Source organism: Lontra canadensis, unplaced genomic scaffold (assembly GCF_010015895.1).
Source record: "Lontra canadensis isolate GAN:19392208 unplaced genomic scaffold, GSC_riverotter_1.0 scaffold25, whole genome shotgun sequence".
Classification (NCBI taxonomy): Eukaryota; Metazoa; Chordata; class Mammalia; order Carnivora; family Mustelidae; genus Lontra; species Lontra canadensis.
This window is the reverse complement of record NW_022631019.1, coordinates 19,486,832-19,514,578: the sequence shown is the minus strand read 5'-3', so window position 1 is coordinate 19,514,578 and position 27,747 is coordinate 19,486,832. Positions and strand designations below refer to the sequence as shown.

At 50.8% G+C, this 27,747-nt stretch overlaps 2 protein-coding genes across 5 annotated transcripts; one reads left to right on the top strand and one right to left on the bottom strand.

Annotated features, from left to right (window-relative positions):
• Positions 1 to 3,366: 3,366 nt before the first annotated feature.
• On the top strand, positions 3,367 to 11,911 carry KDF1 (keratinocyte differentiation factor 1). 4 transcript variants are annotated; one of them, XM_032863868.1, is made up of 5 exons: positions 3,367 to 3,450; positions 4,659 to 4,814; positions 9,171 to 10,238; positions 10,700 to 10,774; positions 11,323 to 11,911. In XM_032863868.1, the coding sequence occupies exons 3-5, from the start codon at positions 9,203 to 9,205 to the stop codon at positions 11,403 to 11,405; spliced, it is 1,194 nt and encodes a 397-aa protein (XP_032719759.1). In that variant the 5' UTR covers positions 3,367 to 3,450; positions 4,659 to 4,814; positions 9,171 to 9,202; the 3' UTR covers positions 11,406 to 11,911. The 4 variants fall into 4 exon arrangements, with proteins under 4 accessions (XP_032719759.1, XP_032719757.1, XP_032719758.1 ...); XM_032863866.1 differs by having other exon boundaries at positions 3,435 to 3,511; XM_032863867.1 differs by having other exon boundaries at positions 3,435 to 3,511; positions 4,659 to 4,827.
• Positions 11,912 to 13,180: 1,269 nt separating this feature from the next.
• Positions 13,181 to 27,065, bottom strand: NUDC (nuclear distribution C, dynein complex regulator). The gene is made up of 9 exons (XM_032863870.1): positions 26,857 to 27,065; positions 24,696 to 24,773; positions 16,350 to 16,553; positions 16,195 to 16,260; positions 15,261 to 15,380; positions 14,990 to 15,184; positions 14,066 to 14,149; positions 13,845 to 13,963; positions 13,181 to 13,455 (listed from the first exon to the last, which is right to left on the bottom strand). The coding sequence occupies exons 1-9, from the start codon at positions 26,935 to 26,937 to the stop codon at positions 13,404 to 13,406; spliced, it is 999 nt and encodes a 332-aa protein (XP_032719761.1). The 5' UTR covers positions 26,938 to 27,065; the 3' UTR covers positions 13,181 to 13,403.
• Between the last annotated feature and the right edge of the window lie 682 nt (positions 27,066 to 27,747).

The window sequence follows — 27,747 nt, the reverse complement described above, 5'->3', positions numbered from 1 at the left end:
CCTGGCTGGTTCAGTCAGTGGAGTGTGCAACTCTTGATCTCAGGGCTGTATGTTCAAGCCCCATGTTGGGTGTAGAGATTACTTAAAAATAAAATCTTAAAAAATATTCCTCTATCCTGTAGTATGTATTAGAACATCATTTTGTTTTTTAAGATTTTTTTTAAGTAAATCATGATTGTGGTCTGAGTCATAATATTGCATGAACATTTAAAGACTCACAGGGATGAGCCTGTGTGGCTCAGTTGGTTAAGCATCTGTCTGCATTCAGTTCAGGTCATGATCCCAGTATCCTGGGATCGAGTCCCGCCTGGGATCCTGGTTCCTCTGGGAGCCTGCTTCTCCCTCTGTCTGCTGCTCCCTCTGCCTGTGCTCTCTCTCTCTCTCTCTCTCTGATAAATAAATAAACAAAATCTTTAAAAAAAAAAATCAAAGACCTACAGAGCTGTACACTAAAAAGGCGAGTTATAAGGTAAAACATACCTTAACCTTAAAAAAAAATGAATAAATGAGTGGGAGAAAAACTAAGACTCTAGACTCTCACATTTTTGCTACCTTGAGAACTTTGCAAGTGACAACAGCCTTCATTATTTACAGCATAAATTTATATTTTTTCATTCATTCATTCATGATAAAAATGAAAGTACTTGAACCTATCATCCAACCCAAGAACTACAAAATCACTAAAAACTATCTATTTACTGTTTCCCCCACCCCCCCCAGGTAATCACTATTCTGAATTTTGTGTTCTTCATTCTCTTGCTTTTTTCTTTTTTAGTAGTTTTTTTTTTTCACACATAAATTAGGCTGGGCCTTATGAATTTGCCCTTTTTATAGGTCAAAACAGGTCACAACCCAGCAGCTTCATGAAGTTCAACCCAATATTATGCCTAAATATAGTAGTTCTGGTTATATTTGAATTTTACAAAACGGGTATCATTCCATCTATGCTCTTCTGGGACTTGCATTTTTTTCTTAATCAATTAATTTTTTTTTTTTTTTTTTTTTTTTTTTAGTAATCTCTACACCTAAAGCAGGCTGGAACCCACAACACTGAGATCAAGAATCACATGCTCTTCTGACTGAGTTTTCACTCAATATTATATCACCACAATTCAGCCATATTGCTGTTTTTTCATTCATTTTCTGTTGTTGTATAATTATTCCACATTTCTTCATTTCCTGTCAATGGTATTTGAATGTTTTTGGTTTGGGGATACCATGAACAATGTTTCTACTACCATTCTTATACATGGCTCCTGGCGCATATGTGCCCTTTTTTTTTTTTTTTTAAAGATTTACTTTATTTTATTTTTTAAAGTATTTTTATTTATTTTTGCAAGAGAGAGAGAGAGAATGAGCGGTGGTGGGAGGGGCAGAGAGAGAAGCAGGCTCCCCAACGAGCAGGAAGTCTGATTCAGGACTCGATCCCAGGACCCTGAGATCATGACCCGAACTGAAAGCAATCACTTAACTGACTGAGCCACCCAAGTGCCCCTTATTTATTTATTTTAGAGAGAGAGCACGCACAATCGAGGAGAGGGGCAGAGGGAGAGGGAGAGAGAAAGAATCCCAAGTAGACTCCCCGCTGAGCACTAACCCCCACATGGGGCTTCATCCTAGGACCCTGAGATCATGACCTGAGCTGAAATCAAGAGCTGGATGCTTAACCTAACTGTGCCACCCAGGCACCCGTATGCGTGCCATTCTTGTGGTTGTACCCAGGAATGTACTTGCTGGTCTTAGGATACACAGATTTCAGCTATACACATGACGACTCACTTTCTGAGCTCCAAATGAGGATAAACTGTACCATTTGCCCCCAGGTGAGAATGTGGACAAGATGTGGTGGGAGTTGCAGAGGGTTCTCGTGGAATTGAACACCTGCCGTATGCATATGGTAAGGGACCCACAGAATGAGATGATGGTGCCCTGAGGGGTGAGACAGGGAAAGAAACGCTCCAGTTGCCATGGGAATCATCTTCCAAGGAGTGGTCCACCCTGGCTGGACAAAGGGAGGGCTTGAGACCCAAACAGAACAGACAAAGATCTCTATCCTAGTTGGCAGGATCTCCGTCTAGGGTTGAGAGGATGTGTACCAGTACATGAAGGGTGACAGAACTAGGCAGTGCTGAATTCCTCCTACCTACCAATCCTTACCCCAAAGATCTCTCCACATACCCTTTATCTCACTTTGCATCCATTATCTTTTTTAATTCTCCCAGCCAGAGAGAGGTATTATTATCTCCACAGATAGGCTTAGAGAAGGAGAGTGTGTTGCCCAAACTCACACGTTTTTTTTCCAACTGCATGAACAAATAATTTCCCCTTCCTTATCCTCAGTTTCCACATCTGTAAAATGGGAATGATAACACCTAACCCACCTCACAGATTCGTGGGAGGATTAAATAATACTATGCAAGCATGAGTCCTGGAGCTGCTCCTTGAACGTCACGTGTTCAAAGAAAAAGAAAAGAAAAGGAAGAAAGTCATTTGTTTATTGGTACTGTTGTTATTATTCTTATGGAGAGCAGGAACCGAAGAGAGTCTGAGCCCTGACTTCTTGCCACCCAGTGATGGTCCCTCTTCCAGAGACTCCATGGGATGTGGTAGTCATGGCCCATTTTGGTCACATCTGTGGCTCTGTGATTGTCTTTCAGGACTGGACAGCCAAGCCCCCTTCTCCACCCTGCTTCTAGGCCCCAGAATAGAGGTAGTTGATCTCCCCTGCAGACTTTCCCAAACGGAGGTAAACTGCGCAGCTGAGCAGAGGACGCACACCCCCTATTCTGTCTCAGGGCAAAGGAAAAACTCGGGGAGCCCAGCGCTTCATTCAATCGAGAAAATCTGCTAAGTACCTAGTATGCGCCGGTCCTGCACTGGGCAGCGGGAGCATTGGGAACAAGACCAGACCGTGTCCTCAAGTCAGAAAAGGAGGAGTCACAAGACAAGAAAACTGTGTGCTGAGTATTATGATAACGAAGTACAGACAACTGTTCTATATAACAGGAAACCAGACAGGCCTAGGGGTCAGGCAAGGCAGCCCAGGAGATACACACCCTTGGAGCTGTGCCTTTAAGAGCCGGCAAGCGTTCCCCAGGTGCTCGGAGACTGCTCGGACTACCTGCCCATTCAACGGAAGAGGAGACTGAACCGCCAGCGTCGGTCCACCCTGCCCGCCTCACTTAGCCAGACCAGGCTGAGTACCGCTTGGAGGGCGTAGACACAGCGCGCGAGCCAGGCCTCGGGGGGACCCCCCCTACCCCGCCGCCACCCTCGGCGCCCAGGGCGGGGCCTCAGCCCAGGTGCGCGGCGGCGGCGGCGGCGGCGGCGGCGGCGGCGGCGGCGGCGGCGGCGGCGGCGGCGGCGGCGGCGGAGCTTCGCGGAGGCAGGAAGTGTGTCCCCAGCGGCGGCCCGTGCCGCGCTCCCGCGAGACGCTCACCTGCGCTCCAGGTGAGCGGCGAAGGGGGCGGGGGGAGGGGCCGAGCCGGAGGCGGCTCACCTGGCGGGACAGGTAAGCCCCGCGCGGGCCGGTGGGGGCGCGAAGCACGGCGGCACTGGTGTGGAGAGACCCCTGAGGCTGCGCCTGGGCGGGGGAGGGTCCCGGGACCAGTTCCTCGGGCGCCACCCTCCCACTTCCGGGGTGTGCGGGCCCGGCCGGGGAGCGGCCCGAGCGGGCGCCGGGGCTGGGCGGGCAGAGTGGGGTGGGAGGGCCGCGGTCGCCCTCAGGGCTGCGCTGGCTGGGGGCGGGAGCCGTGCTGGCCCGGGGAGACAGGGTCGGGAGGGGGCGAGCGACCGTGCACCCCCGGAGGAAAGATGTCAGGTGGGGAGAGGGGCTGCGTCTGCCCGCGGGCGGAGGGCCCCTGCAGCTGGAGAGGGTGGTGCTCGCCCCGAGGTCCCTGCTGGTGTAGGGGCTGTGCTGATCCGAGGGGCAGTGCCGGGGTCTGGTTCTCCCGTGCCTCACGAATAGGTGTCCCCGGATGCCGGAGTCGCAGGCTGAGCCTTCGGGGCAGGAAATAGAGGGTGCGGGGACGCCGGGTGCGAGAGCAGAAGGCTGTTTCTCTGAGCAGGGCTGGGGTGCCCCTCTCGGTGGGGTGTGCTAGACTGGGCTGGGTACAGGGGTGGGGCCTGTCCTGGGGACCTTGGGAGGAGGGGAATAGTACAGAGACAGACCCGTGTGTGTGTGTTTTCAGGGACTAGGGAAGGGGGAAGACCATCAAGACAAGTTTGATGAGGGTGGGTTAGGACCTTTTGACTCTGAGGAAGATCCCTGCAGCGACTTGGGGCGCCCAGCTTCCAAGCCCCTCCCACTCCATGCACCACACCAAGCAGCCTGCACAGAATATCTCGTTTAAACCTCACAGTGGCCCAGGAAGAGACTCCTCTTTTCCCTTGTTAAAGAGGAGAAGACTGAGGTCCAGAGTCTTGCTCCAGGCAACAGTAGGAGCAGGGGCCCTGCCCTCACTCAACCAAGTGACCAGTGTTCCTAGGGCTTGGGAGGTGGGGGCAGCAGCAGTTAGGGGATGACAGAACCTGAAAAAAATGGGCTGAGATTGACTTCAGGAGGTTTCTGGACCTAGAGGGGTGGGGGAAACTGAGAGGAGCTATTGTCCTTACCCTAGGTCTTGCTCCCCACTTCCCTCTGTCTCACCCCATTCCAGGTATGTGGCACAAAACAAAGTACATGGGCTCCAGAGTCTGGCAGACCATAGGACAAATCCTGTTCCATCCCTTTCAAGCTCGGTGTCTCTGGGCAAGTCACTTCTGAGCTTCAGCTTCCTGATCTGTAAAGTGGAGATACACTACTTCCTGAGCAGGTGTGACTGTTAGGTAAAGTGAAAGTCCTCTTGGGCCGGAGCCTGTTTCTGGTCCATTCCTTGCCATCTCCCCAGCATTTAGCACAGTGCTGGACACATGGTAGTGTTCAATAAATATTTGGTGGGTGAATTTAATGAATAGTAGCAAATCCTTAAGCCTTGGAGGTAGAGAAGGAGTGACCCAGACCATCATCAGTAACCCCTTGATGTTTTTAGAAACCCCAGGTCCCCCAGAGCTCGGTGTGGTTCAAACAATGTGGAGACACCCAACCTCCTCATCCAAGGCCTGAGTCTGGAAGACTCAGGGCTTCCTCTGTGGTCCCTCCATGGGTTCAGTCTTATCCATGGAGCTGGCAGCTGGCCACTTTGCCCCCTTCCTCCCAAGTAATAGATGGGATGAGGTAGTGGGTAAGAATCTCGGCCAGGCTGCTTGGGTACAAATAGATGTGTGGCTTGAACAACTTATTTAACTTATCTGGGCCTCTCGGTGTATAGTAACAACAATAATACCTACAAATAAGGTTGTGAGAATTGGTTGTTGTTTTTTTTTTTTTAAGATTTTATTTATTTATTTGACAGAGAAATCACAAGTAGGCAGAGAGAGGAGGGAAGCAGGCTCCCTGCTGAGCAGAGAGCCTGATATGGGGCTCAATCCCAGGACCCTGAGATCATGACCTGAGCCAAAGGCAGAGGCTTAACCCACTGAGCCACCCAGGCGCCCCAAGAATTGGTTTAATACATTCACAGCACATAGAACAATGTAAGCCATCAATAACTAACTCATTCACTAGAATGCAGATTTAGGTCTGCAGATTAGGTAATTTTGTCTGTTTTACCACTGTATCCACCAAATTTAGAATAATGCCTGGCATTCAGTAGGCCCTCGCTAAGTATTTGTTAATTAAGTGAATGAATGATTCCATACTCACCCTCCAAGGCAAAGGTTTTAAACCACTGGCCTGTCTGGATCACGAGGGACTTCCAAGTCACCTGTTAGAGTCTCCGTGTACACACTTTTGGAGAGGGGATTTCATCCTTCTTCCCCGAGCCTGCTGCTACTCCTAGTCTGGTCAGCCTAGAGTCTAAGTCCTTTTACTTCTTTCCCAGTGCTCCTGGTTCTATTCTGAGGTCACACAGAATGTGTCAGTCCCCTGAAGCACTTACTGTACCCAACCCTGTTCCAACACTGAGCCAGAAAGCAGTCAGACACAGTCACAGTCCCTGCCCCTTGGGGTCATATAGGCTTATCTTCAAACAGTGGGTTCAAGGCCAACCCAGCTGACAGAGTCCAGCAGAAAGCTGTGGGGAGAGGGGCTCCCATCTGCTTGGGGAGCTGGAGGGGCCTTGGAGAAGGAGTGCAGAATGGGGCCAGGGGAGTGAGTTCAATAATTGCAGGAATAAAGAACTCCTGTATCCTCTTACCAGCTGCCATGGCTAGCGTTCCTTCCTCCCTCCCTTACTCTCTTGAGACACATGCACCTTCTGATTTTCTTAGGAAACTTTTGAGATTAGCTTGCTGACCTCATGCTCCAGTGTATACTTCCTGAGAATAAGAACGTTGTCTTATATAACCGTAATAATCAAATTCAGGAAATTTAACATTGGCATATTACTGTAATACACAGTCTACTTTCAAATTTCACCACTTATCCACATTATCCAGTATCCAATTTCTCCTCTTGATTCAGCATCCAATCCAGGATCACACATTTCATTTGGTTGTCATTCCCTTAAGTTGGACTTTTCTGACATCTTTTCATGATTACGTTCAGGTTATGCATTTGGGGCAGAACTACTTCTTAAGTGATGTGGTTTCCTTCTTTTTTTTTTTTTTTTTTAAAGATTTTATTTATTTATTTGACAGAGAGATCACAAGTAGGCAGGCAGAGAGAGAGGAGGAAGCAGGCTTCCCGCTGAGCAGAGAGCCCGATGCGGGGCTCGATCCCAGGACTCTGGGATCATGACCTGAGCTGAAGGCAGAGGATTAACCCACTGAGCCACCCAGGCGCCCCGTTGTGGTTTCCTTCTTAGTGCCGAGTACCAGGAGGCACAGGATGTCAGTTCATCCCTTTACTGAGGATGGTTAACTTTGGTCGTTTGGTTACAGTGGAATCTGCCAGGTTTCGCCAGATTTTTAAAGTTCTCCCTGGCTGCAGCAAGTAGAAGGGAATGTAGGTGGCCAGAACGGGAGCCTTGATAGTACCTGGGTGAGAGATGATCGTGGCCCTGTTTAAAGAAGTGGCATTTATTTGTCCGAAGCACATTGTCTGTTCGAGCCACAATTGGGACTAGAACACAGATCTCCTGATGCCTACCCCCAGGCTCCTCACACATCACCAGTTCTGGTGCCAAGCCCAGGGCCATTAAATCAGGGATAAAAAGATAAAGGATCAGTGTTGCAAAAAATCCAGGTTGTTGCATGGCAAACCCCTACATGGGATCAAGAACCTTCCACACATGACTACATAAGGTTCCCTGACTCCCTTAGGTATAGTTATTCACTCCCAAAATGCCTCATATAACCTACATATCCCATCTTAGGAGATTTTAAGCATCTGTTTTTCCTACAAAACCATGAGTGAATCACAAGAACAGGGTCTGTAGTTTATTCATCTGTGTATGTTTTGTGTGTTTTTTTAAGATTTTATTTATTTATTTGAGAGAGAGAGAGAGAGAGAGAGAGTGAGCACAGCAGGGGGAGCAGCAGGCAGTGGGAGAGGGAGAAGCAGGCTCACTAAGCAGGGAGCCGATGTGGGGCTTGACCCCAGGACTGTGGGACCATGACCTGAGCCAAAGGCAGATCATCCGTGGTTTTATAGCACCTAACGTGGGGCCGGGCTCCGTGATTATGGAATGAATGAAGTCTTCACTCTGAGCTTGCTAGCAACCAAGTCAAGAAGGGAAAGAAAGTGTATTTTGTGGCTTGGCTTTCTTGTCTAATCAAAGGAAGCAAAAGAATGCTTGGTGTTAAATATTGCTAGGAGAGCAAATCTGACCCCGGCTGAAACATTGACAGGGGAACTGTCACATTCCCATGACTGATTTGAAGGCAAAGGGGAAGGGAAGGTAGTGATGGTCAGGTTCACATGGAAAGCATGTGTTGAGAGCCTCAGAGACTCTGTTGGGTGGGATCACCAACAAAGGGAATAAACTGAAGGAGACCATTCCCCGGAAAGGGAGATCTCTGGAGATTTTTCTTTTCATGTGGTAAAATGTACATTATATAAAATTTGCCATTTAAAAAATTTTTTACCACGTTAACCATACAGTTCTGCGGCATTAAACACGTTCACATTGTTGGGTATTGTTTGACCATCGATACCATCCATCTCCAGAACGTTTTCGTCTTCCTAAAGTGGAACTCTACCCATTACACACTAACTTCCCATTTGCCCCTGCCTCCAGCCCCTGGCAGCCACTGTTTTACTTTCTGTCCTAAGAATTTGTTCTAGATATTTTGTATAAGTGGGACCATACAATATGTGTCCTTTGTGTCAGGTTTCTTTCATTTAGCATAATGTCTCAAAGCTCATCCATGTTGTGGCACGTATCAGTCTCACTCCTTTTTAGGGCTGAATAATACTCCATTGTAAGTATATGTGGCATTTTGTTTATTCATACATCTGTCAGTGGACATTTAGGTGGTTCCTACCTTTTGCCTATTGCAAATGATGCTGCTGTGTGGACACTGGCATGCAAATGTCTGTTTCAGTTCCTGCTTTCCATCCTTTTGGGGGACTGCAGGCAGGGATTGCGGGTCCACGTGGCAGTCCTGTGTCTGATTTTTGGAGGCACTGTTGTGCTGTCTGCTACAGCGGCCACACCATTCTCCAAGGGCTCCTCCATCCTCACATCTCCAGTGCCTCTCATTTTCTGCTTTTTCAATGGTAGCCACCCCACCACATCCCTGGGTGTGAAATCTCAGGACACTTTTTAAATTTTTTAAAATTTTTATTTAAATTCAATTAATTAACATATAATGTATTTTTCATTTCAGAGGTAAAGGTCAGTGATTCATCAGTCTTATATAATACACAGGACATTTTTTTTTAAAGATTGATTTATTTATTTGAGAGGAAGGCAGGGGGAGAGGGAGAATCCCAAGCCGACTGTGCACTGAGCATTGAGCCCGACACGGGGCTTGATCCCAGGACCCTGAGATCATGACCTGAGCAGAAATCAAGAGTCAGATGCTTAACTGACTGAGCCACCCAGGTGCCCTGTCCCGGGAAATCCTGAAATGTACGTTAGACCAGAGACAGAATTTCTTCTTTGGAGAGGTAGGGACGCTAGGTGAGGGTTCCTGGGCCTAACTGCACCCTTGAACGTGACTCCTTCCTGGCCTCTCCTCCCCAGGTGCCTGGCTGCAATAAATCATGCAGTGAGCCATGCCCCGCCCTGGACACCCCCGCCCATCATCTGGGCCCCCACGCTTGGGACCCTGGGAGCGGCCAACAGAACTATGCGTGGAGACTTTTGATGAGCCATCCCAACCCCCACCAAGCCGCCGCACCCGCAGGCCAGACCCCAAGGACCCTGGCCACCATGGGCCCGAGAGCCTTACCTTCATCTCCAGCTCTCCTGAGTCTGCTGCTGAGCCCCCGGCCTGCTGCCTGCCCTGGAGACCGTGGGTGTGGGACTGGTGCCGGGCTGCCTTCTGCTTCCGCCGCTGCCGGAGTTGCCTCCAGCGATGCGGGGCCTGCATGCGGGGCTGCAGCCTCTGCTTGTCTGCTGGCGACTCCCCTGAGGGGGCTGCTGAAGCCAGCTGGGCCAAAGAACACAATGGAGTACCCCCCAGCCCTGACCGCGCACCTCCCAGCCGGCGGGACGGCCAGCGGCTCAAGTCAACCATGGGTAGCAGTTTCAGCTACCCTGACGTCAAGCTCAAAGGCATCCCTGTGTATCCCTACCGCAGCGCCACCTCCCCAGCCCCTGATGCGGACTCCTGCTGCAAGGAGCCACTGGCTGAACCCCCACCCATGCGGCACAGCCTGCCTAGCACCCTCGCCAGCAGCCCCCGTGGCTCCGAAGAGTACTACTCCTTCCATGAGTCGGACCTGGACCTGCCCGAGATAGGAAGCGGCTCCATGTCCAGCCGAGAGATCGATGTACTCATCTTCAAGAAGCTGACTGAGCTATTCAGTGTACACCAGATTGACGAGCTGGCCAAGTGCACATCAGACACTGTGTTCCTGGAGAAGACCAGTAAGATCTCGGACCTTATCAGCAGCATCACCCAGGACTACCACCTGGATGAGCAGGATGCCGAGGGCCGCCTGGTTCGAGGCATCATTCGCATCAGTACCCGCAAGAGCCGAGCGCGCCCGCAGACCACAGAGGGGCGCTCCGCGCGGGGTGCGGCCCCTGCTGCTGCCCCTGACAGTGGCCACGAGACCATGGTGGGCTCAGGGCTCAGCCAGGATGGTAGGTGGGGTTCCCTGTGGCTAAGGGACAGAGTGGAGGAAACTCTGGCCAAGGGAGGGCTGCACTGGGTCTGTGGCCACTGTGGGTCCACCCCTCGGCCGGTCCCTGCTCTCCTTTGTCCTTTCGTGTCCCCTAAGAGGCCCCTCTGTCCCCTGGTACAACCTGCCAGAGTTTGCAGGCCTAGCCTGGTTAACAGATCCAGGATCCCATATGAATTTAGACCTGGGCCCTGGCCTTACCAAATCCCCCACCCAGACACCACTACACACACACGCGCACACACACGTGCACACACACACACACACACACACGCATATGCTAGTTGTCTTTGTTTTAAACATTGTTTCTCAAACCCGTCCCAGGTGTAGATGACCCCTCCCTCATCAGGCTGGGAGCTGAAGTTGGGGTTAGGGTTGAAAGGATCTGATAATGACCACTGCTCCCTCCTGTTCCCTCCCTAGAACTCACAGTGCAGATCTCCCAGGAGACCACTGCAGATGCCATCGCCAGGAAGCTGAGGCCTTATGGAGCCCCAGGTTTGGTCCTGAACTGATGAGTAGAGAGAGGAAACTGCCCTCGGGCCTCCCCTCCACCCCCCCCCCTCCCTGCCATGGCCCTCTCCCAGCTTTCTCTGGGGGTGCGTGGGGATGGGATCAGAAAGGAAACAGAAGCCTGAGCAGCCTAGACCCCATCCTGATCCTGCAAGCTGGCTTCAAGGGTTCACCTGGGAGATATCCAGGGGGCAGTTGCCCTGCAGTTGCATCTGAGCACCCCCAGTCACTGGGGAGGACAGTGTAGGGCGGAGGCCATGCACTGGGGCTGAAAAGGCACCCTCTGTGCCATCTACTGCTGCCACCTTGGTCTTCAGAGCCCCCGGGAGTGGGGTCATTCCCCTTTGACAGCAAGGCTGGGGCTCAGAGAGGTCAAGTACCTGAGTGGGTCATCTAGTCAGGATCAGACCAAGATCAGACTGACCCAGGCTGGAGTCCTACTCTGCTCCTCCTTGACAGGCTTCTCCCTGTCGGTGGGACTGGATGAGCTCCTTCCATCTCTAAGCCTCTGTTTCCTCTTCCCTTCCCCTCAGGATACCCAGCCAGCCACGATTCATCCTTCCAGGGCACAGACACAGACTCGTCAGGAGCACCGCTGCTCCAGGTGTACTGCTAACCCTTCTGGGAGAAGTAGAGCCCACAGCCTGAAGAGGGGAAGCAGGGTCCCCTTTGGAGGAGGCTGCGCCCCCCTGGCCCCTCCCACTTCAGCTGACTGGTTCCTGGACCATGTGCATTTCACTGGGCAATGGGTGCCCACATCACCCTGGATCCCTCGCTGGCCTGACCCCTGCCTGGGCCTGTTCCTTCCTGCCCACGGTCTTCAGGCAGCCTGGATCATGGAAGGCAAAGACTTAGAGGAGTTACCTTCTGGGATTGAATCCCAGCTCTACTGTAACCAGTCAAGCAAACTCCCCTCTCCCCAGGATGAGGGTAGCATGTGAGAGGGTGACAGCTCAAAGCAGCTGATCTTAAATGGATTGGGTTGGGGGGCAGGCAGGGCCTCTTGTCTTGAATTCTGTGGGCAGTGCCCACTCCACGTTATGTTCTGTTGGTTCTTGGCTTATGTTCTATATGCTAACATGACCGTAGTTTCAAGTACAAAGATAGTAGATGACTGCCTGGTCATCTTGGCTGTGATAATGCTCTTTCTGTCCAATCTGCTTGACCAATACACAGAGCAGGAGACAGGACAGAGTGCCCAGCCTGCCTTAGTGTTGTGGGGTCAAAGTCAGAAGGCTAAAATGAGACCAAGAATGTCCACCTCTCAGGTTCACTGAATTCCAATGAGCCAGTTTCTATAGTTTACGTACCTGAGAAAGGTCTGACAAGTGGTTTCTGTCATTGTTGAGAGGTTCTTCTAGGTAGGCCTTCCCCGGACCCCTCCTGCTGCCCCAGTTCACCGCCTACAGCCTGGCCTGCTTCTGGCCATCCCTGCAGTTTCCCTAAATCCTTGAGGATGGGTCAGCCCCCTCCCAGCCTCAGACGAGGCTCCTTCCACCTCTCCCTGGTTCTGACAGAGCACTGCGATCTACTGGGACCTTCTTGACCTTCCCAGTAACCCTGGAGTGGGGTCAGGACTAGGAGGCTGGGGTTCAGAGGGGTCAAGGAACTTGTCGAACAGCTAGTAACTGGCTCTGGACCTGAAAGCTGGCCTCTTGACAGTTCTGCCCCAAAGCTGGCAAGCTGACCTGCTTGGGGCAGAAGGTCCCCATTTGGACACAAGCCCAACTGGGTTCAGAAAAATCCTACTTAGCTACTCCTCACACGCACGAGTGTCTTGCTAGTCCTCAGCAGTGAGGACAGAGCAGGCCCACAAGCCCATTCTTGGCTGAACGAATTAGGTGCCCAGGATCCCTAACCACTCACCTATAGCTCCCACACCTCACCTTTTTATTGTCCCCACAGGCCCTTTTGGGAAGTGACAATTAGACAAACTACTTATCCAGCTCCCTATCAGACACATAGGACGGTCCCCTTGGGGTCTGTGACAAGGCCCCAGTGCCAGTGACAAAACTGGCCCCTTGCCTTCAGCTCTATCATGCATGTCAAGGCCTCTCCAAGACTGAGAATGTCCACAGTGAGAAATGGTCTTAGAGATGAAAATGGAATCAAGTCCAGTTGGTCTTAAATTTTGCTGAGTCATGGGCCCCTTTGAGAATATGACAATATATTCCGGTCCCTGTAACCAAAAAAACTCACCTTTGCTCTGTCACACAGACTAAAAAGCCTTGTTTTAATTCTCCTTTTAAGTAACGAAAAACAGCCCCAGAGAGGTCTAAGGACTTGCTCTAGGTCACATAGCAGAATCTGGACTAGAAGCCAAGCCCCCACCAGCAGCAATAAGAGAGGTCTGTCCCCTGGGGAAAGGCCAGAGGGAAGAAGAGACACAGGTGGAGTAAATAGTTTTAATGTGTAATAGCAGGCCAACCAAGGAAGGTAAGACACCCCCCAAAAAGGCCCCAGCCCTTCTCCCATGATGCCCTAGGACCAGTGTGCCTGAGCCAGTCCCATGCCTGCCCCAACCCCGAGGCCCCCAAGTCCCAGGGGAGGGTAGGAAAAGAGGGTGGATGGCTGGGGGCTCAGCCCCAAGAGTTCAGGGAGGCAAACACAGGGCCTAGTTGAATTTGGCCTTGGAAAAATCCATCTCCGGATGCTGATCCATGAACCTGGGAAGGGAAAATAGAAGGTAAAACAGGCCATCCCCTCCTGCAAAGTTAGCCCCTTTCTCCCAGCCCCTCAACATCAGGTCTAATTTCTTTAGAACCCTAAGCAACTTGGAGCCAGACCCGACAGTGGTAGGGCCTCAAGATCTTCTGTAGGTAGCAATGACCACTTGTGTTATCCCTTCCTACCCTGAGGTACCTTTGCCCTCGAGATGACCTCAGAAAGTAATTAGGGTAGGCAAGCTGAGGCTATAAATCCATAAACTTGGCTGGCTCAGCCCAGAAGGGAAAAGGCAACTCCTGTCTCCTACTCAGCGACCCACTCACTGTCACCTAGGTCCAGGCCCAACACCCACCTCTCCCAACCCCACTCCCATCTCTGCCTTGCTCACTTCTTCAGAATCTCCTGCTTTTTCTGCTCATCCGATGTGGGCAGCCCCATGGACTTCTGCCTCTGGTCATACATCATCTTTTCCACCATGCTGCGGGTCTCACTGTCCAGGTCTGACAACTAAAGGCAGGCAGAAACAGGGACAGGTGAAGCTCTGGGACCACCTATGCCCTCACCTCCCAGCTGAAGCCCTTCCGCCCCCTACAACCAGCCAGGGCTCACCTTGGAGTTCTCAGGATTGATCTTCTTGGTATTGATCTCAGGGTCACTGGACACTAAACGGCTCCACCACTCCATCTTGTTGATCTGTGAGGAGGGGAACCGCCGGGGGACTGGAGGTCGCTCCCTCTGTGCCCTAGGATCCACCCCTCAACCTTTCCAGGACCCAACTCGCTGCATCCTGCATCGGGGACCCACAAAGACCTGTGTAGGGACCTAGGGTGCAGATGGGCAAGGCCTCTGCCCTCCCCAGTGGCTGGGGGAAATGGACGAGACGGTCACAGATCAGCGTCATTGGGGCAAAAATCAAGCACGGGGAGCTACTCATCCAGGACAGAGAGGGAGAAGTTAGAGTGGCACCTGGGCTGGGCCGGAGGGACACTCAGTACACCTGATAAAAAAGCAGGGCAGGGATTCCAGCTGGGAGGAAAATCAAGTACAAGGGCACAGAGGTGACAGAGAGGCAGGTAGGCTAGGACAGGCCTTAGGGAAGGTTTCCTGGGACCCATGACACTTTAGAGAGACATTTATTTACATTACGTGTACTGCCCCATCTCTGAGGGGAATGACCGGAGGCCTTCCGAGGGCAACTTGCTACATTTTGTCCCCTGCTCTCTCCCCAGCATTTAGACACCCTGGCATGTAGTAGGTATTCACGTATTCGCTGAACCGAATGCATGTACAAACCAAAGGAAGATGGTTTGGTCCCAAAGAATTTCCATCTTGATTCCACCCCTACCTAGAGAGTGAGGCTGGCAGATCTCTGAGTTGCCCTTTTCCTGACTCTAAAATGGGACAGACTTACATTAAAAATCTTGGGCAGACTAAACATGCCCGCCAGACTCCCCCACATGGTCCCCAGGTGAATGAGCAGACACCCGCCCTCCTTTTTCCATCAAGACACAGAGGCGGCCAGGCTGCTCGCACCTTTTCCAGATGCACCGTCACCACCTTGCCGTCCTCAATGAGCCACGAGCTCTCCTCCACCTTCACCTCGTTGTACAGCTCCCCGTCAATGACTGCCGGCTGTCCCTTGAGGCCCACCCGCAGGTGCCGCCGATGGATGTCCACCACCACATCCTTCCCCTTCAGCCGGAAGTTCACACGGAAGGGCAAGGCCAGCTGCACGAGGCAGGAGAAGTCAGGAGGAGCCCCAGGCTGGCTCCCTAACCTCCCAACCCTCACCCCAGTCACTCACGTCCAGCTCGGACAAGGTCTGCGTCCAGCGGTAATTGGGCAAGTCGGCCCCGTTGCCAAGGTTAGGCTTCAGTTTCCCTTTGTCTTTCTCGTCCTCCTCCTCCTCGTCCTCCTCAGCCTCCTGCTCACAGTTGGGGTGCTCAGCTACTTACCTGACAGACACAGACTGCACCCCACTGAGCCAGGCCCAGGGCTGGCACTAGGCATACAGCCGCAAGACGAAACAGACCTGGTCCCTGCCCACTCCATGGCCCACTGGGAGCCACTGGTTACAAAATGGTTCTGATCTCTGCCCGAGAGGAGCAGCAGGCCATGTGACAAAGGACACAGCTGGGGAACAGTGACAGTCAGAGATGGACCCATAGAACCCAGCTGGAGATTTAAGCCAAGGGACTTGGAAAGAAAGCCCAGCCCAGAACAGAAGGTCACAGGGTAGCCATGAGCATGGTTGTTCTAAAACAAAACCAGGCTGCCCGACGATCAATTCTCTTCTTCTGTGTCTGTAGGGCTGAGACACCAAGTGTCAGACCAGAAACTCTGGAGAGCCAAATCAACGTCCCAAGGAGTGTTTGGGAAGCTGGACTTGCGTCAGAGGGAGGAGCTCTGAGGGGTATATCCCCTAGATGTATCAGAGCAGTACCCCCACAATAGGGCCAGGCAGGGCACGCAGACCCCAGCCCAACCCAAATGATACCTGTCCAGGCACTGCCCTCTGGCTCTTGGGCTTTCCTCCCAAGGCTTTAAGGCCAGCGGGTTGTTTCTTTTAAACCTGGTCCTGTGGTCCAATGTCTATGAGTGGGATCTGGAGCTTTGGGGAGGACCCCCAAAGCTGAGGGAGAGGGTATAGGGGGAGGCATTCCAGAGAGAGAAAGGCCAGAAAGTGCCAGGAAGTTCCCAAGCCCTGACGAGCCTCAGGCACCCCCAATGCCTCTCACCTGCTTCCCCGGGGAGCCGAGACTGCCGTTCTTGAGCTGGGCCTCGTGATTCTCTGCATCCTTTTTCTGTGGCAAAAGGCACAGCAGTTGGCAAGAGAATCCCTGCTGCCAGTGCCCATGGGGAGGGCATTGGGGGTGGGGAGGCCCACGCATACCTGGTCAATCTCCAGCTGCAGCCTCTCTGCCTCCTCATCAGTCAGCTCCTTGATCTGGGGCCCAGAGCTCTCGGACTTGGCCTCCTTGGCCAGCCTGGCTGCCCGCTCTGCCTTCTCCCGCCGGTCAGTCTCCTGCCGAGCTCTCTTCTCCCGCCGGGCCTTCTGTGCCAGCTGGTTATGGTGGTTGAAGGTCTGTGTGATGAGCTGGGGAAGGGAGAGAAGGCGATAGGGCACTGGGGCTCTGGCCGGTGGCCCAACGCCTGGAGTCCAGTCCCACCTTTATGCGCTGGATGCCTGGGCACGGCACTGTACTCGACCTCAGTTCCTCATCTATAAAATGGGGATCAGAGCTATTATGACAATACCTGCAAGTCCCTGGCGGGACAAATAGTGGCTATTTAAAAAAAACAGTCTAAGAGGCGCCTGGGTGGCGCAGTTGGTTAAGTGTCTGCCTTTGGCTTAGGTCATGATCCCGGAGGTCCTGGGATGAGCTCAGCAGGAAGCCTGCTTCTCCCTCTCCTTCTGCCTGCCGCTCTCCCTGCTTGTGCGCTCACACTCTCTGTCAAATAAATAAAATCTTTAAAAAAACAAAACAGGGGCGCCTGAGTGGCTCAGTGGGTTAAGCCTCTGCCTTCAGCTCAGGTCATGATCCCAGGGTCCTGGGATCCAGGCTCTCTGCTCAGCGGGGAGCCTGCTTCCTCCTCTCTCTCTGCCGGCCTCTCTGCCTACTTGTGATCTCTCTGTTAAATAAATAAATAAAATCTTTTAAAAATAAATAAATAAAATTAAATTAAAAAAAAAAAAAACCCACAACAAGAAAAACAGTCTAGTGACTAAAAACATGGACAGGGGAGGCGGACAGGTTGCGTTCTCATCCAGGCTATTGTATTTTGGCAAAGGACCTAGCCTGCAAGCGCTTCAGACTTCTCATCTGCTCAGAGTCCTTCCCAACAGAGCTGGGCTGTTAGAAGCTGAACTCCTGAGCTCACAGGCCCGTGTTGCCCCGCTGACTGCTCTCTTCCCCACCGTCTCTAGGACAGCAGACCCAGTGCCGCCTCCCTCAGCACCGCCCTGACCTCCCACATCAGCAGGGAGCCAGGGAGAGCTTTCTTGAGCGAAGAGGCTAGAACCTGCCCTAGGCCTGCAAGCTATCAAGTGTCGAATCCCTCCTCTTCCACTGTGCCTCCCCAGAATGCTTCCAACTCACATCCAGCTGCCACTGTCACTATCTGGCTGTGCAGCCTTGGACCAGCGAAGGACTCTGACACTTTTTAAGCCCGATCTTCTCACCTGTCATGAGGATCGAACACGACAGATGCTTACAGAGGCTGGCACGGTCCCGGCCAAATCACAGCCACATACAAAGTGTTAGCTTCCCAACATCCCTTGCCCGACTCAGGCTAACCCAGTGTCAGCTGGTTAGGGGTGGAACAAATACATTCCATGCTATAAAAAAACAATGGGAGAGATGGCTTACCTGTTTATACCGACAGGTCTCCAAATGTGGTTCCACTCCAGACCTACCGAATCTGGGGTGGGGCTCAGCATCCTATTTTTTTTGTTTAAGATTTATTTATTTGAGCGAGAGCGCGCACACAAGCACGTGAGCATAGGTAGGGGGCAGGGGGAGATAGGCAGAGAGAGAGAGAATCCTGAAGCACACTCCCCACTGAGCAGGGAAACTGATGCAGGAGCCAGAGTTCCCATCCCAGGAGCCAGAGTTCCAGACCTGAGCGGAAATCAAGCGTTGGCTGGGCCACTTAACTGACTGAGCCACCCAGGCACCCTGACAGTCTGTATTTTTTTTTTAAATGGTCTTTTTTTTTTTTATTAAAGATTTTATTTACTTATTTATTTGACAGAGAGAGAGATCACAAGTAGGCAGAGAGACAGAGAGGGGAGGGGAAGCAGGCTCCCTGCTGAGCAGAGAGCCCGATGTGGGACTCAATCCCAGGACTCTGGGATCATGACCTGAGCTGAAGGCAGAGGCTTAACCCGCTGAGCCACCCAGGCGCCCGATAGTCTGTATTTTTAACAAGCCTTCCTGCCCACTTCTCAAGCAGACCAGAAGAGTCATACCTAGATGGCAGTTCCCAGACCACTCTTACCTGTGTGACCCTGAGGTCATCACTCTGTGCTTCTATTTCATTATTTTCAAAAGCAATCTTGCATAAGCTGTTCTTTGCCTAGAATGTCCTTGTCCCTACTTCCAGGTCATCTGGCCATCTCCTGCTCACCCTCTAGGACCAGCTCCAGTGTCTCCGGAGACGCACCTCCTTACCTTCAGCAGGCCCAGGACACACCCAACTCAGGAGACCCAACCGTGTCCAACCCCACACCTGGAACAGGCCTCTCGAGGCACTCACAACAGGATGAGTGGTCAATTTACCATCTTCCAAACATCTCTGAGCCAGAGCGGGAGGGAGGGAAGGGTGTCCAAGAGCTGAGAGGCCTGCATGGGGCTCAGGGTCACCAAAGTAACCCATGGGCTCCTAGACCTAGGTTCTGGCAAATGTCCCATGGCTTCTCATTCATTTGGTGCCAATTCCTCCTGCTACCTCGAACTCCCAACTTCATGCTATACTGGGGTAGTTCCATCCTCTGCAAGGCTAATGGGCACCAAAAGCATCCCCTAAATCAAATGGGTTGACAAAATGGAGCGCATGTGAAACAGAAATGAGTCACCCGAAGGCCATTCCGCTGTCAATAGAATCAGTCATGAGACAATTACGCCAGCGGAGGCTGTTCCACCACAGGGCCTTGGTCCCAAATCCCTAATCGGGAAGACCTTGAACTCAAGCCATTTGCCAACCAGTGGTCACGGGGAGGCGGGCGCAGGGCCCTCCCCTCTCCCAGCTCCAGTGAATCATGTTACATCCCATTTGTCCTGTTCCTTCCTAACTCCTGGAGGTTAGGTGAGGGCAGAGCTGAACCACCAGGCACAGTCAAGGCCAATCACAGCAGACTCTGACCCCTCCTCCCAATCTCCTCCTACCAGCTTTACCCAGGCCCAGCCCCAGGCAGAGACCCCTGAGGGCATGCAGCCTACTCTGCAATGCCAACTGGCAGGCCATCACAGAGCCAAGCATCGGTCACTGGACACATCTTCGGGAACCACAACCCAGCAGTGTGCGGAAGGGATGAGGACGACTGTACTAGAAGACAGGCCCCATACCCGAACACAGGCTTTCCCTGACCTAGGCTAGGTGATCAGGGAGTAAAGAGTGGTTCCCCCAAGCCTGGCCAGGAGAGACAGGGAGATATTAAACCTAAACACGGCAAAGCGGGGGCGGGGGCAGTGTGTGTGTGTGTGTGTGTGTGTGTGTGTGTGTGTGTGTAACACACACAAGAGACAACACACTCCTGTTCTAGAACTTCATATAAATGATCTCATTCAGTAAGTACTCTTAAGTGTGTGTCTTCCTTTAATAGGCTGACCAATATTCCACTAGATCAATTACAGGTATACATGACCCTCTTTACTCATAAGCTTGAACTGCTTCCACCTCTCGGCTCTTGTGCACAGTGCTGCTGTGAATACTGGGGTACAAATCTCTCAAGAACCTGCTTTCAGTTCTTTTGGGTATGTACCTAGAAGCTGGATCACTGGACCATACAGTAGTTCTACTTTTAATTTTTGAGGAAGCTCCATGCTGTTTCCCATAGCAGCTGTACCATTTTGTATTCCCATCAATAATGCACAAATGTGCCAATTTCTCCGCACCCTTGCCAATACGTGGGATTTTTCTGGTTGTTGTTGTTTTTAATAGAAGCCATCCTAATGGGCGTGAAGTGATATTTCAGCATGGCTGATTTGTATTTCCCTGATTAGTGACGTTAAGCATCTTTTATAATAAAAAATTGGGGAGAGCCTGGGTGACTCAGTGGATTAAGCCTCTGCCTTCAGCTCAGCTCATGATCTCAGGGTCCTGGGATCGAGTCCTGCATCAGGCTCCTTACTCAGCAGGGAGCCTGCTTCCCTGCCCTGCCTTCCACCTGCCTCTCTGCCTACTTGTGATCTCTGTCAAATAAATAAAATCTAAAATAAAAATAAAATTTTAAAGAGCCACAATAATTCACTTTTACCAGAAATATCTGAAGATTACCCTTTTTTCCACATCCCTGTAAGCAATGCTTTTTGTGGGTCTTTTTATGCTTTCATCAGCTTGGCAGAAAAAAAGGGAATCTCACTATTTCTCCTAGATTTCCTAGATTACTAGGAAATATGCTCTTTGGATCTTCTCCTCTTGGAATTGCCTAATTTTCTGCTTATCCGTTTCTTGTCAATTTATAAGCTCCTGCATATTAAATTAGTCATTAAATTTTCTGTCCTCTGTAGTAAACATTTTTTCCAAATCTACTGTTTTCCAATTAACTTTATATGTCTCTTTTGTCAGACACACACAGTTTTCAACGTTTGAAGAGGCAACAAGCTACCTTTTCTTTTATAGCTTCCAGGTTTCTAATTTTGCAAGGCCTCTCCCACACAAGATCATATGGTTTCCTAACTTTCCTTACCGGACTCTTCTTGGTCTGCAATTTATTTTTACATATGAGTAAAACAGATGGTATACTTGTAGTTCTTTACAGATAAATAGCCAGTTGTAGCAGCAACGACATATTCAATCATCCTTTGCCTACAGAACTGAATTACTACATCAGACGTGTACTGAATTCTCATATGCTAGACTTTTTCTAGGTTCTCTATTCTAATTCACTGTCCCACTTTTCTCTTCCTATGTCAATAACACACTGATTTGATCATTACGGCTTTCCTCAAATCCACAATCCCTTATCCTGAATTCCTAGCCCCCAAAGCTATAAAAACCACGGAAAGTGTTTTTGGACTTACGAGTTTGTGGCATGAAGGTATTTATAGTCTTCCTATCTCCCACTTGGTATGAATATTGATACACATTTCTCTACAGAAATACTAATGCTTCATTATAGGATGCCTCTAACTCACGGAGCATATGTTACATACATTACTGCACTGTAACAAATTACTCTGTGTATAGTATATGCCTTGTATCACCTCCTAAAATCCAAAGAATTCCAAATCCCAAAATACATCTGGCCCCAAGGGGTTCAAAAAAAGGAGCACGGGGGTGCCTGGGTGGCTCAGTCAGTTAAGCATCTGTCTTCGGCTCAGGTCATGATCCCAGGATCCCAGGATTGAGCCTCACATTGGGGAACAGGGAGCCTGCATTCTCCCTCTCCCTGCCACTGCCCCCGCTTGTGCTCTTTCCCTCTCGCTGTCAAATAAATAAATACAATCTTTAAAAAAAAAAAAAAAAAAAAGACCATGAACTTGGTGTGCCTGGGCAGCTCAGCTGGTTGGGAGTCAACTCTTGATTACAGCTCAGGTCATAATCTTGGGGTCGCAAGATCAAGTCCCGCATCAGGTTCTCCACTGAGTAGGGAGTCTGCTTCTCTACCTCTTCCTCTCCGCCCTCTGTTCCTTCCTTCGTTCACTCTTTCTCTCAAATAAATAAATCTTAAAAAAACACACCATAAACTTGTATACTCAATACCAGCCACTTCATCCACAAGACCTCTTTTTACCCTCACAACAGCCCTATGAGATAAGGATTAAGACCACTTTACAGGGGCACCTGGGTGGCTCAATGGGTTGAGGGCTCTGCCTTCGGCTCAGGTCATGATCCCGGGGTCCTAGGATTGAGCCCTGCTTCGGGCTCTCTGTTCAGCGGGGGGCCTGCTTCCTCCTCTCTCTCTCTCTGCCTGCCTCTCTGACTACTTGTGATCTCAGTCTGTCAAATAAATAAATATATTAAAAGAAAAAAAAAAAAGACCACTTTACAGATAAGAAAATATGATTCACCAATATCACAAAGGTGCTGGGCGGGGAGGTGGGTGATGGACCAGGGACTGGGATTCTAACTCACATCTGCCTGACTCCAGAGCCCATGCTCCTAACCAGTGCACTTGAAAATGATGTAGCTGGTGGCCTGCACACAGTAGGCATGCAATATAAAAGTTACTGTGTTACAAATGGAGACCAGGTGGGAAGGCTGGACAGGTTTTTGCCTGCCCATGAGTCTGACCAATTTCCTGGGGAATAGCTTTGTTTCTAAGGAACAAAGAACCAAGGAGCCCCCATCCTAGGTTAGTCCCCACTTAATGCTCACATCCAGCACACATCCAATATACGGCAGCTACCATCATCCCCAGAAATTTTTTTTAAGATTTTATTTATTTATTTGACAGAGTAAGAGAGAGAGAGAAGTATCACAAGCCGGCAAGAGGCAGGCAGAGAGAGAGGGGGAAGCAGGCTCCCCACCGAGCAGAGAGCCAGATGTGGGGCCCGATCCCAGAACCCTGAGATCATGACCCAAGCTGAAGGCAGAGGCCTAACCCACTGAGCCACCAGGCGCCCCAAGATGCCACTTTTTAAAAAGATTTCATTTATTTGCAGGGTGGCAGGATAGGAAGAGAAAGTCTGTCGAGCAGACTCCTAGCTGAGCACAGAGCCCAATGTGGGCTCCATCTCATGACCCTGAGATCACGACCCAAGCCAAATCCAAGAGTCGTGGACACTTAACCAAAGGAGCCACTCAGGCGCCCCAATACCACTTCTTTGTATCACTCACCTCTCTCCTTTCATGCAGCTACCTCTTACTCATCCTTCAAACTTCAAGCACCACTGCCTCAGAAAGTCTCCCTTGAACCCCCATTCTAGGTTAGTCCGCACTTAACGCTCCCAGGGCTTTTCCCTAACTCCCATGACTTCCATGTTTTGGGGGCAGGGGCAGGGTGCTGCACCGTGAGATCCATGAAAACAAAGACCACATCTGTATTCACCTCTGTAATCCCAAAGGAGCTGGTATAATACCTACCACAAACAAAGCATTAAGTGTCTGATAAATATTCATTGAATGAGTGACTATTAGAAGGCAGTCTAGGCCACTGAAAAACAGGTGCTGAGCTAACACAGAAAGAACACTGGAGCCAGAAGGGGCCTACAGGTAGGTCCACCTTCTTCCATTTTGCATACAGATGGAAAGAACCACAGTACCAATGGTACCAACACAGTACCAACCAACCCACACAGCTGGGCCAAGATCCCAGGACTCTCCACTCCCAGGCTATTGTGTCCATAACACAGTAGCCTCAGATCATCAAGACACAGTATAGAACATTCCAGCTTGTCAGATCCCTGAAGCCACAGAAAGCAGTTTGCAAAATGTCTCCTCCTTGTCACCATGTCTCTGTGAGTGAAAACAAGTAACAAGGTCCTAAAAGTCCTTCAGTGAGGTAACATCTTCATGACTTACCAATCTTCAAAAATACAGCTATAACCTAAGGAATCAAAAGGAAGTTCAAGGTCTTAGAGCCTGTAGCACAAAGTGCAATACCCAAATCCATGAACTTCATGTCACAGTGCCTGGGAAGATTGGAACTGGATGGCTTTAAGTTTTCCTGCATTTCTTTTCTTAACCCCCCCATATTTTTTTTTTTAATTCATTTGACAGAGATCACAAGTAGGCAGAGAGAGAGAGTGGGAAGCAGGCTCCCTGCTGAGCAGGGAGCCCGATGCGGGGCTCGATCCCAGGACCCTGGGATCATGACCTGAGCTGAAGACAGAGGCTTTAACCCACTGAGCCACCCAGGCGCCCCCTGCATTTATTTTCTAAGCTCAATTTCTAACATGCCCACTCTCATCTCAGCTAATCAGATAAAACCTCCTTGATGCAAAAGGAACCAAGAAGTGTGGTGTCAAGGGCAGAAGGCAGTTTTACAACAGAGTCTGGTTCCAACCCTGGCTCTTCTACAGCTTAGCTCAAGACTTTGGACAGAGTCCCACAGCCTGGGTGGCACAGTTGGTTAAGCATCCACTCTTGGTTTCGGCTCAAGTTGTGATCTCAGGGCTGTGAGATCGAGCCTAGAGGCGGGCTCTGAGCTCAGCCAGGGAGTCTGCCTAAGACTCTCCCTCTCCCGTGGCCCCTCCCCCCAGCTCATGCATGTGCATATGTGCACACTCACTCTCGCTCTCAAATAAATAAATAAATCTTAAAAAAAAAAAAAAAAAGACAGACAGGCTTTGGACAAAGTGCCAAACGCTTTGAGCCAATTTCCTCATTTGCAAAATGGGAATAGTAACACCTGCCCTACTGAAGCCACCAAAGGATCATGGGAAATAGAGGTAGGTAAAGCACCTGGCAAGGAGAAGGGCTTCAGTACATGACAGTTTGCTTCCCTTCCCCAACTCTTCACCCTTGGCATTTTATTTCTGCTGAAGGTTATTACTATGCCAAGGGACGATCAGGTGAGCTTTTCTTCTGAAGAAACAGAGACTCCAAAAGGACCACAGGCCCCAACACTCACCTTCTCTGCCATTCCTTCTTCTCCTCCAACAAAAAAGTCTGTTTTGCGTCGAAGGAAGCTGAAGAAAGTGTTGACAAGCTGAAAGACAGAAGGAAACTGAAGCTGTGGCGATGCCATATCGGGAGCCCCTCAAGTGCAAGATTCAAGAAACCAGATTCTAGTCCAGTAGGGAGCTCGGGACTGGACTGTTTCACCCTGAGCCTCTCATCTGAGGAGACAACCTCCCCAACAGGCCCGACCTTAGTGACTTCCACTAGGAAGCCCAACCTTATTCAGATCACCCAAGAAAGAGATTTTTCATTTCTCCTGTATATGTGTACATGCATTTCACATTCCTTGAGGCTCTAGAACAGCCTAAGGGTATAGAATATTCCTCTGCATCCAGGGCTTGAAACACCTAGGCCCGGCTTTCCTTCCAGGTACTAAAAAGTCCATCCAGACTGGCCCTGCCTAAGTTACCAGGGCAGAGCCAAAAAGAGGGGAGCAAATGAAGCCACTTCAAAGGGTAAAACCAACTAACTCTGGCCAGTTAACCAGAATATTCAAGTGGGTAAGCACACGGGTTTGAGCATCAGACTGATACATATTAGCTGTCATCCTGGGGAAGTTTCTTAACTCTAGAACAGAAATAGCAGCAGGACCTATTTCTAGGGACCTAGCGAGGATCCAATGAGATACTGGAGGTGAGGGCCTGAAGCAGTGTCCCACCCAGAGCAAGAGACCTCCTGCCAGAGTGTACTCCTCCCACGTAGGTACGATACTGTGGCTTCTTCATCCCCAAAGCTCGGCACCAGAACTGGCTCAGCGCATATGCTCACTAAAACTTCTGCTGAATGAAAAGATCTAGTGGTGACCTAGAGTTAGCATATACAAGCCCTTTTATTTGCTCAAATGAGTGGTTCTAAGGCTGATGCTAGAACTTAATCTTCATGGTTGAATTTCTACTTCTAGATTTTTGATTCACTCAAAAACGCACTCCCAAATCCAATTTAGGGTCAACAATTTAGGAGGATGGGGGAGGGAATCTTTACACACATGCAGATTAATAACTCTCTTCCCAATTCAAAGGGCTTAGGAGTCCTTGGTTTCCACCGGGACCTGGGTAAAAGAATGGGAATGGAAAGCTCAAAGAAAACATGTTCCCAGTGAGATAAAGAATCAACAATAAACTGTGGAAAGCAAGCGGGCCTAAGGAATGTGGTCCTAAGTCAGGAACACGGTGGGTGATTTTGAGCAAGTTCCTTTGGTTTCTTTTCAGAATGAGAGTTCTTGACAGGCCTTCCTACTTCTAACTTTCCAGGTTTTTGGTCCAAAAAACCAACTCCAGAATCTGTAGCAGTTGGTCTGTGTGTTACTGTGTGGTCAGTATGCACGATTATGCTTTTGAAAAGCTCTTTTCAAGCTCCATCAGGGCAAGGACAGACTTCTGCTCGCATCTATATACCTAGGACCCAGTCCGGGGAGTGTCTGGCACATTACTGACAATCCATTACTGTCCTTCACTTCAAGACACTACTCTCCTCACTACTCAGAAAATACGAGATTCGTAGCTCTGTCTCAAAGCCAAAGGAAATGAGCCTTGCAGATGTGCAAAGGTCCCTTGTGGGTAGGTGGTGGAAACAAAGTGTGAACCCAGGCTTCCTATTCCCCATTCAAAGCCTGAAAGGACCACGTGCTAACATCACCCCCCCCACCTCCACCCCACCCCCCACACGCACATTCGTCGGCTCGGTCCCGGTCTTGATAGATGCAAATCCCGAAGTCTAGGATGGTTCATCCTAAGAACTGCTCTTCGGGGGCGGCCATCAGAGAGGAAATGAGGCCGGAAGCATGTGTAAGACTCGGGGACCAGCTACCGGGGGCGCTGCGGGTTTTCCAGGGCCGCGTTCCGAGACGCAGGAGGTGCTAAGACTCCTTAGCCGAGTCTTAGTCAGTTGCTAAGACTCCTGCGCGGCGACGGGGGCCCGGGACAGAAGTGCGGTAGGGAGGCCAGACCGGAAGCTGGGACATGATGAGAATGGAGGAGGATCACAAGAACCCGCGAAGCCCAGGGGTGGATCTCGGCCCCCGAAGGCAGGGAAGTGGAGTGAGGGTGTCTAGGGCCGCGCGGGTGGGCGAGCGCCGCGACACCAGGCCAGGCCGACGCCGCGCGGGCCGTTACCTCCTGCACGCCTCCCTCGTGCTGCTGCGCCATGGCCAGCAACATGCCGTCGAACCGCTCCTCCTCCTGCTCTCCGCCCATCGCGCCTGCCACTAGCCAAGCTCCGAGATCCTAGCACCTCACTCGCGTCCCGCGCTCTCCGGGTTCCTTCGTGTAGCGTCCGGCCCAACCGCTCCAGTCGTCCGCCTTCCGCAGCGGAGCCGGAAACACGCACGCGCCGTACCGCCCAGGCCCGCCTTCTCGCCCTCTCTTCCCGCCTCCCTCCCGGCCCGCGACCAGTGACTGCGCGGCAAACAGCCCGCTTCACCCACCATTGGTCGACTCGCTGAGCCAATCGACGAGCGCGCCCAGGAGGCGGTGGGCGGAGCCCAGGATCCCGGAGTTTGGCGTGAGTTGCTATGGTTACCAGATGATTGGAGCCTTCCAGAAAACCCAGAGCTACGTTCTGGTGGAGTTGAAAAAAGGACAAACGGCGCTTCTGCCTCGAGAGTAATTTACCATTTTATAGAACGGTGGAACTGAAAATGTCTCCTCCAATGTTTCCATGAGGCAATGGAGGCCCAGAAAGAAGGCGCTTGTCTGAAGGATAGCCTACCTCTGTCATCATCGCCAGGACCAGCGTCTTGGAATTACAAACTGTAGATTCGCGCGGGCCTCGTTCTTGGAAGTGCTCCGTGCTTGGTTTTAATGTTCTTCTGATGCAGTGCTGAAAAATCTTAATTTTTGAACAAGAGACAACACGTTTTGCACTGGGCTCTGCAAATTATGTAATGGTTGCTGTATATGACCTTCACTTTTATTAATGTGGGGGACATGTCCCAGCTATCTAAGGCCAACTCCTCCACATTTGCAGTGAATTTAATCATCTTAGTCTTGTTATTATCCCCCCCC

What these genes read in the sequence shown, in the direction of transcription:
- KDF1 (XM_032863868.1), top strand. Translation starts at nt 9,203, where the DNA reads ATGCCCCGCCCTGGACACCCCCGCCCATCATCTGGGCCCCCACGCTTG. An exon ending in CTCAGGGCTCAGCCAGGATG is followed by an intron (nt 10,239 to 10,699) that starts GTAGGTGGGGTT and finishes TTCCCTCCCTAG; the next exon opens with AACTCACAGTGCAGATCTCC. An exon ending in GAGGCCTTATGGAGCCCCAG is followed by an intron (nt 10,775 to 11,322) that starts GTTTGGTCCTGA and finishes CCTTCCCCTCAG; the next exon opens with GATACCCAGCCAGCCACGAT.
- NUDC (XM_032863870.1), bottom strand. Translation starts at nt 26,937, where the DNA reads ATGGGCGGAGAGCAGGAGGAGGAGCGGTTCGACGGCATGTTGCTGGCC. An exon ending in TGCAGCTGGAGATTGACCAG is followed by an intron (nt 16,261 to 16,349) that starts GTATGCGTGGGC and finishes CTTTTGCCACAG; the next exon opens with AAAAAGGATGCAGAGAATCA. An exon ending in AAGCAGGAGATTCTGAAGAA is followed by an intron (nt 13,456 to 13,844) that starts GTGAGCAAGGCA and finishes TTCCCTTCCCAG; the next exon opens with GTTCATGGATCAGCATCCGG.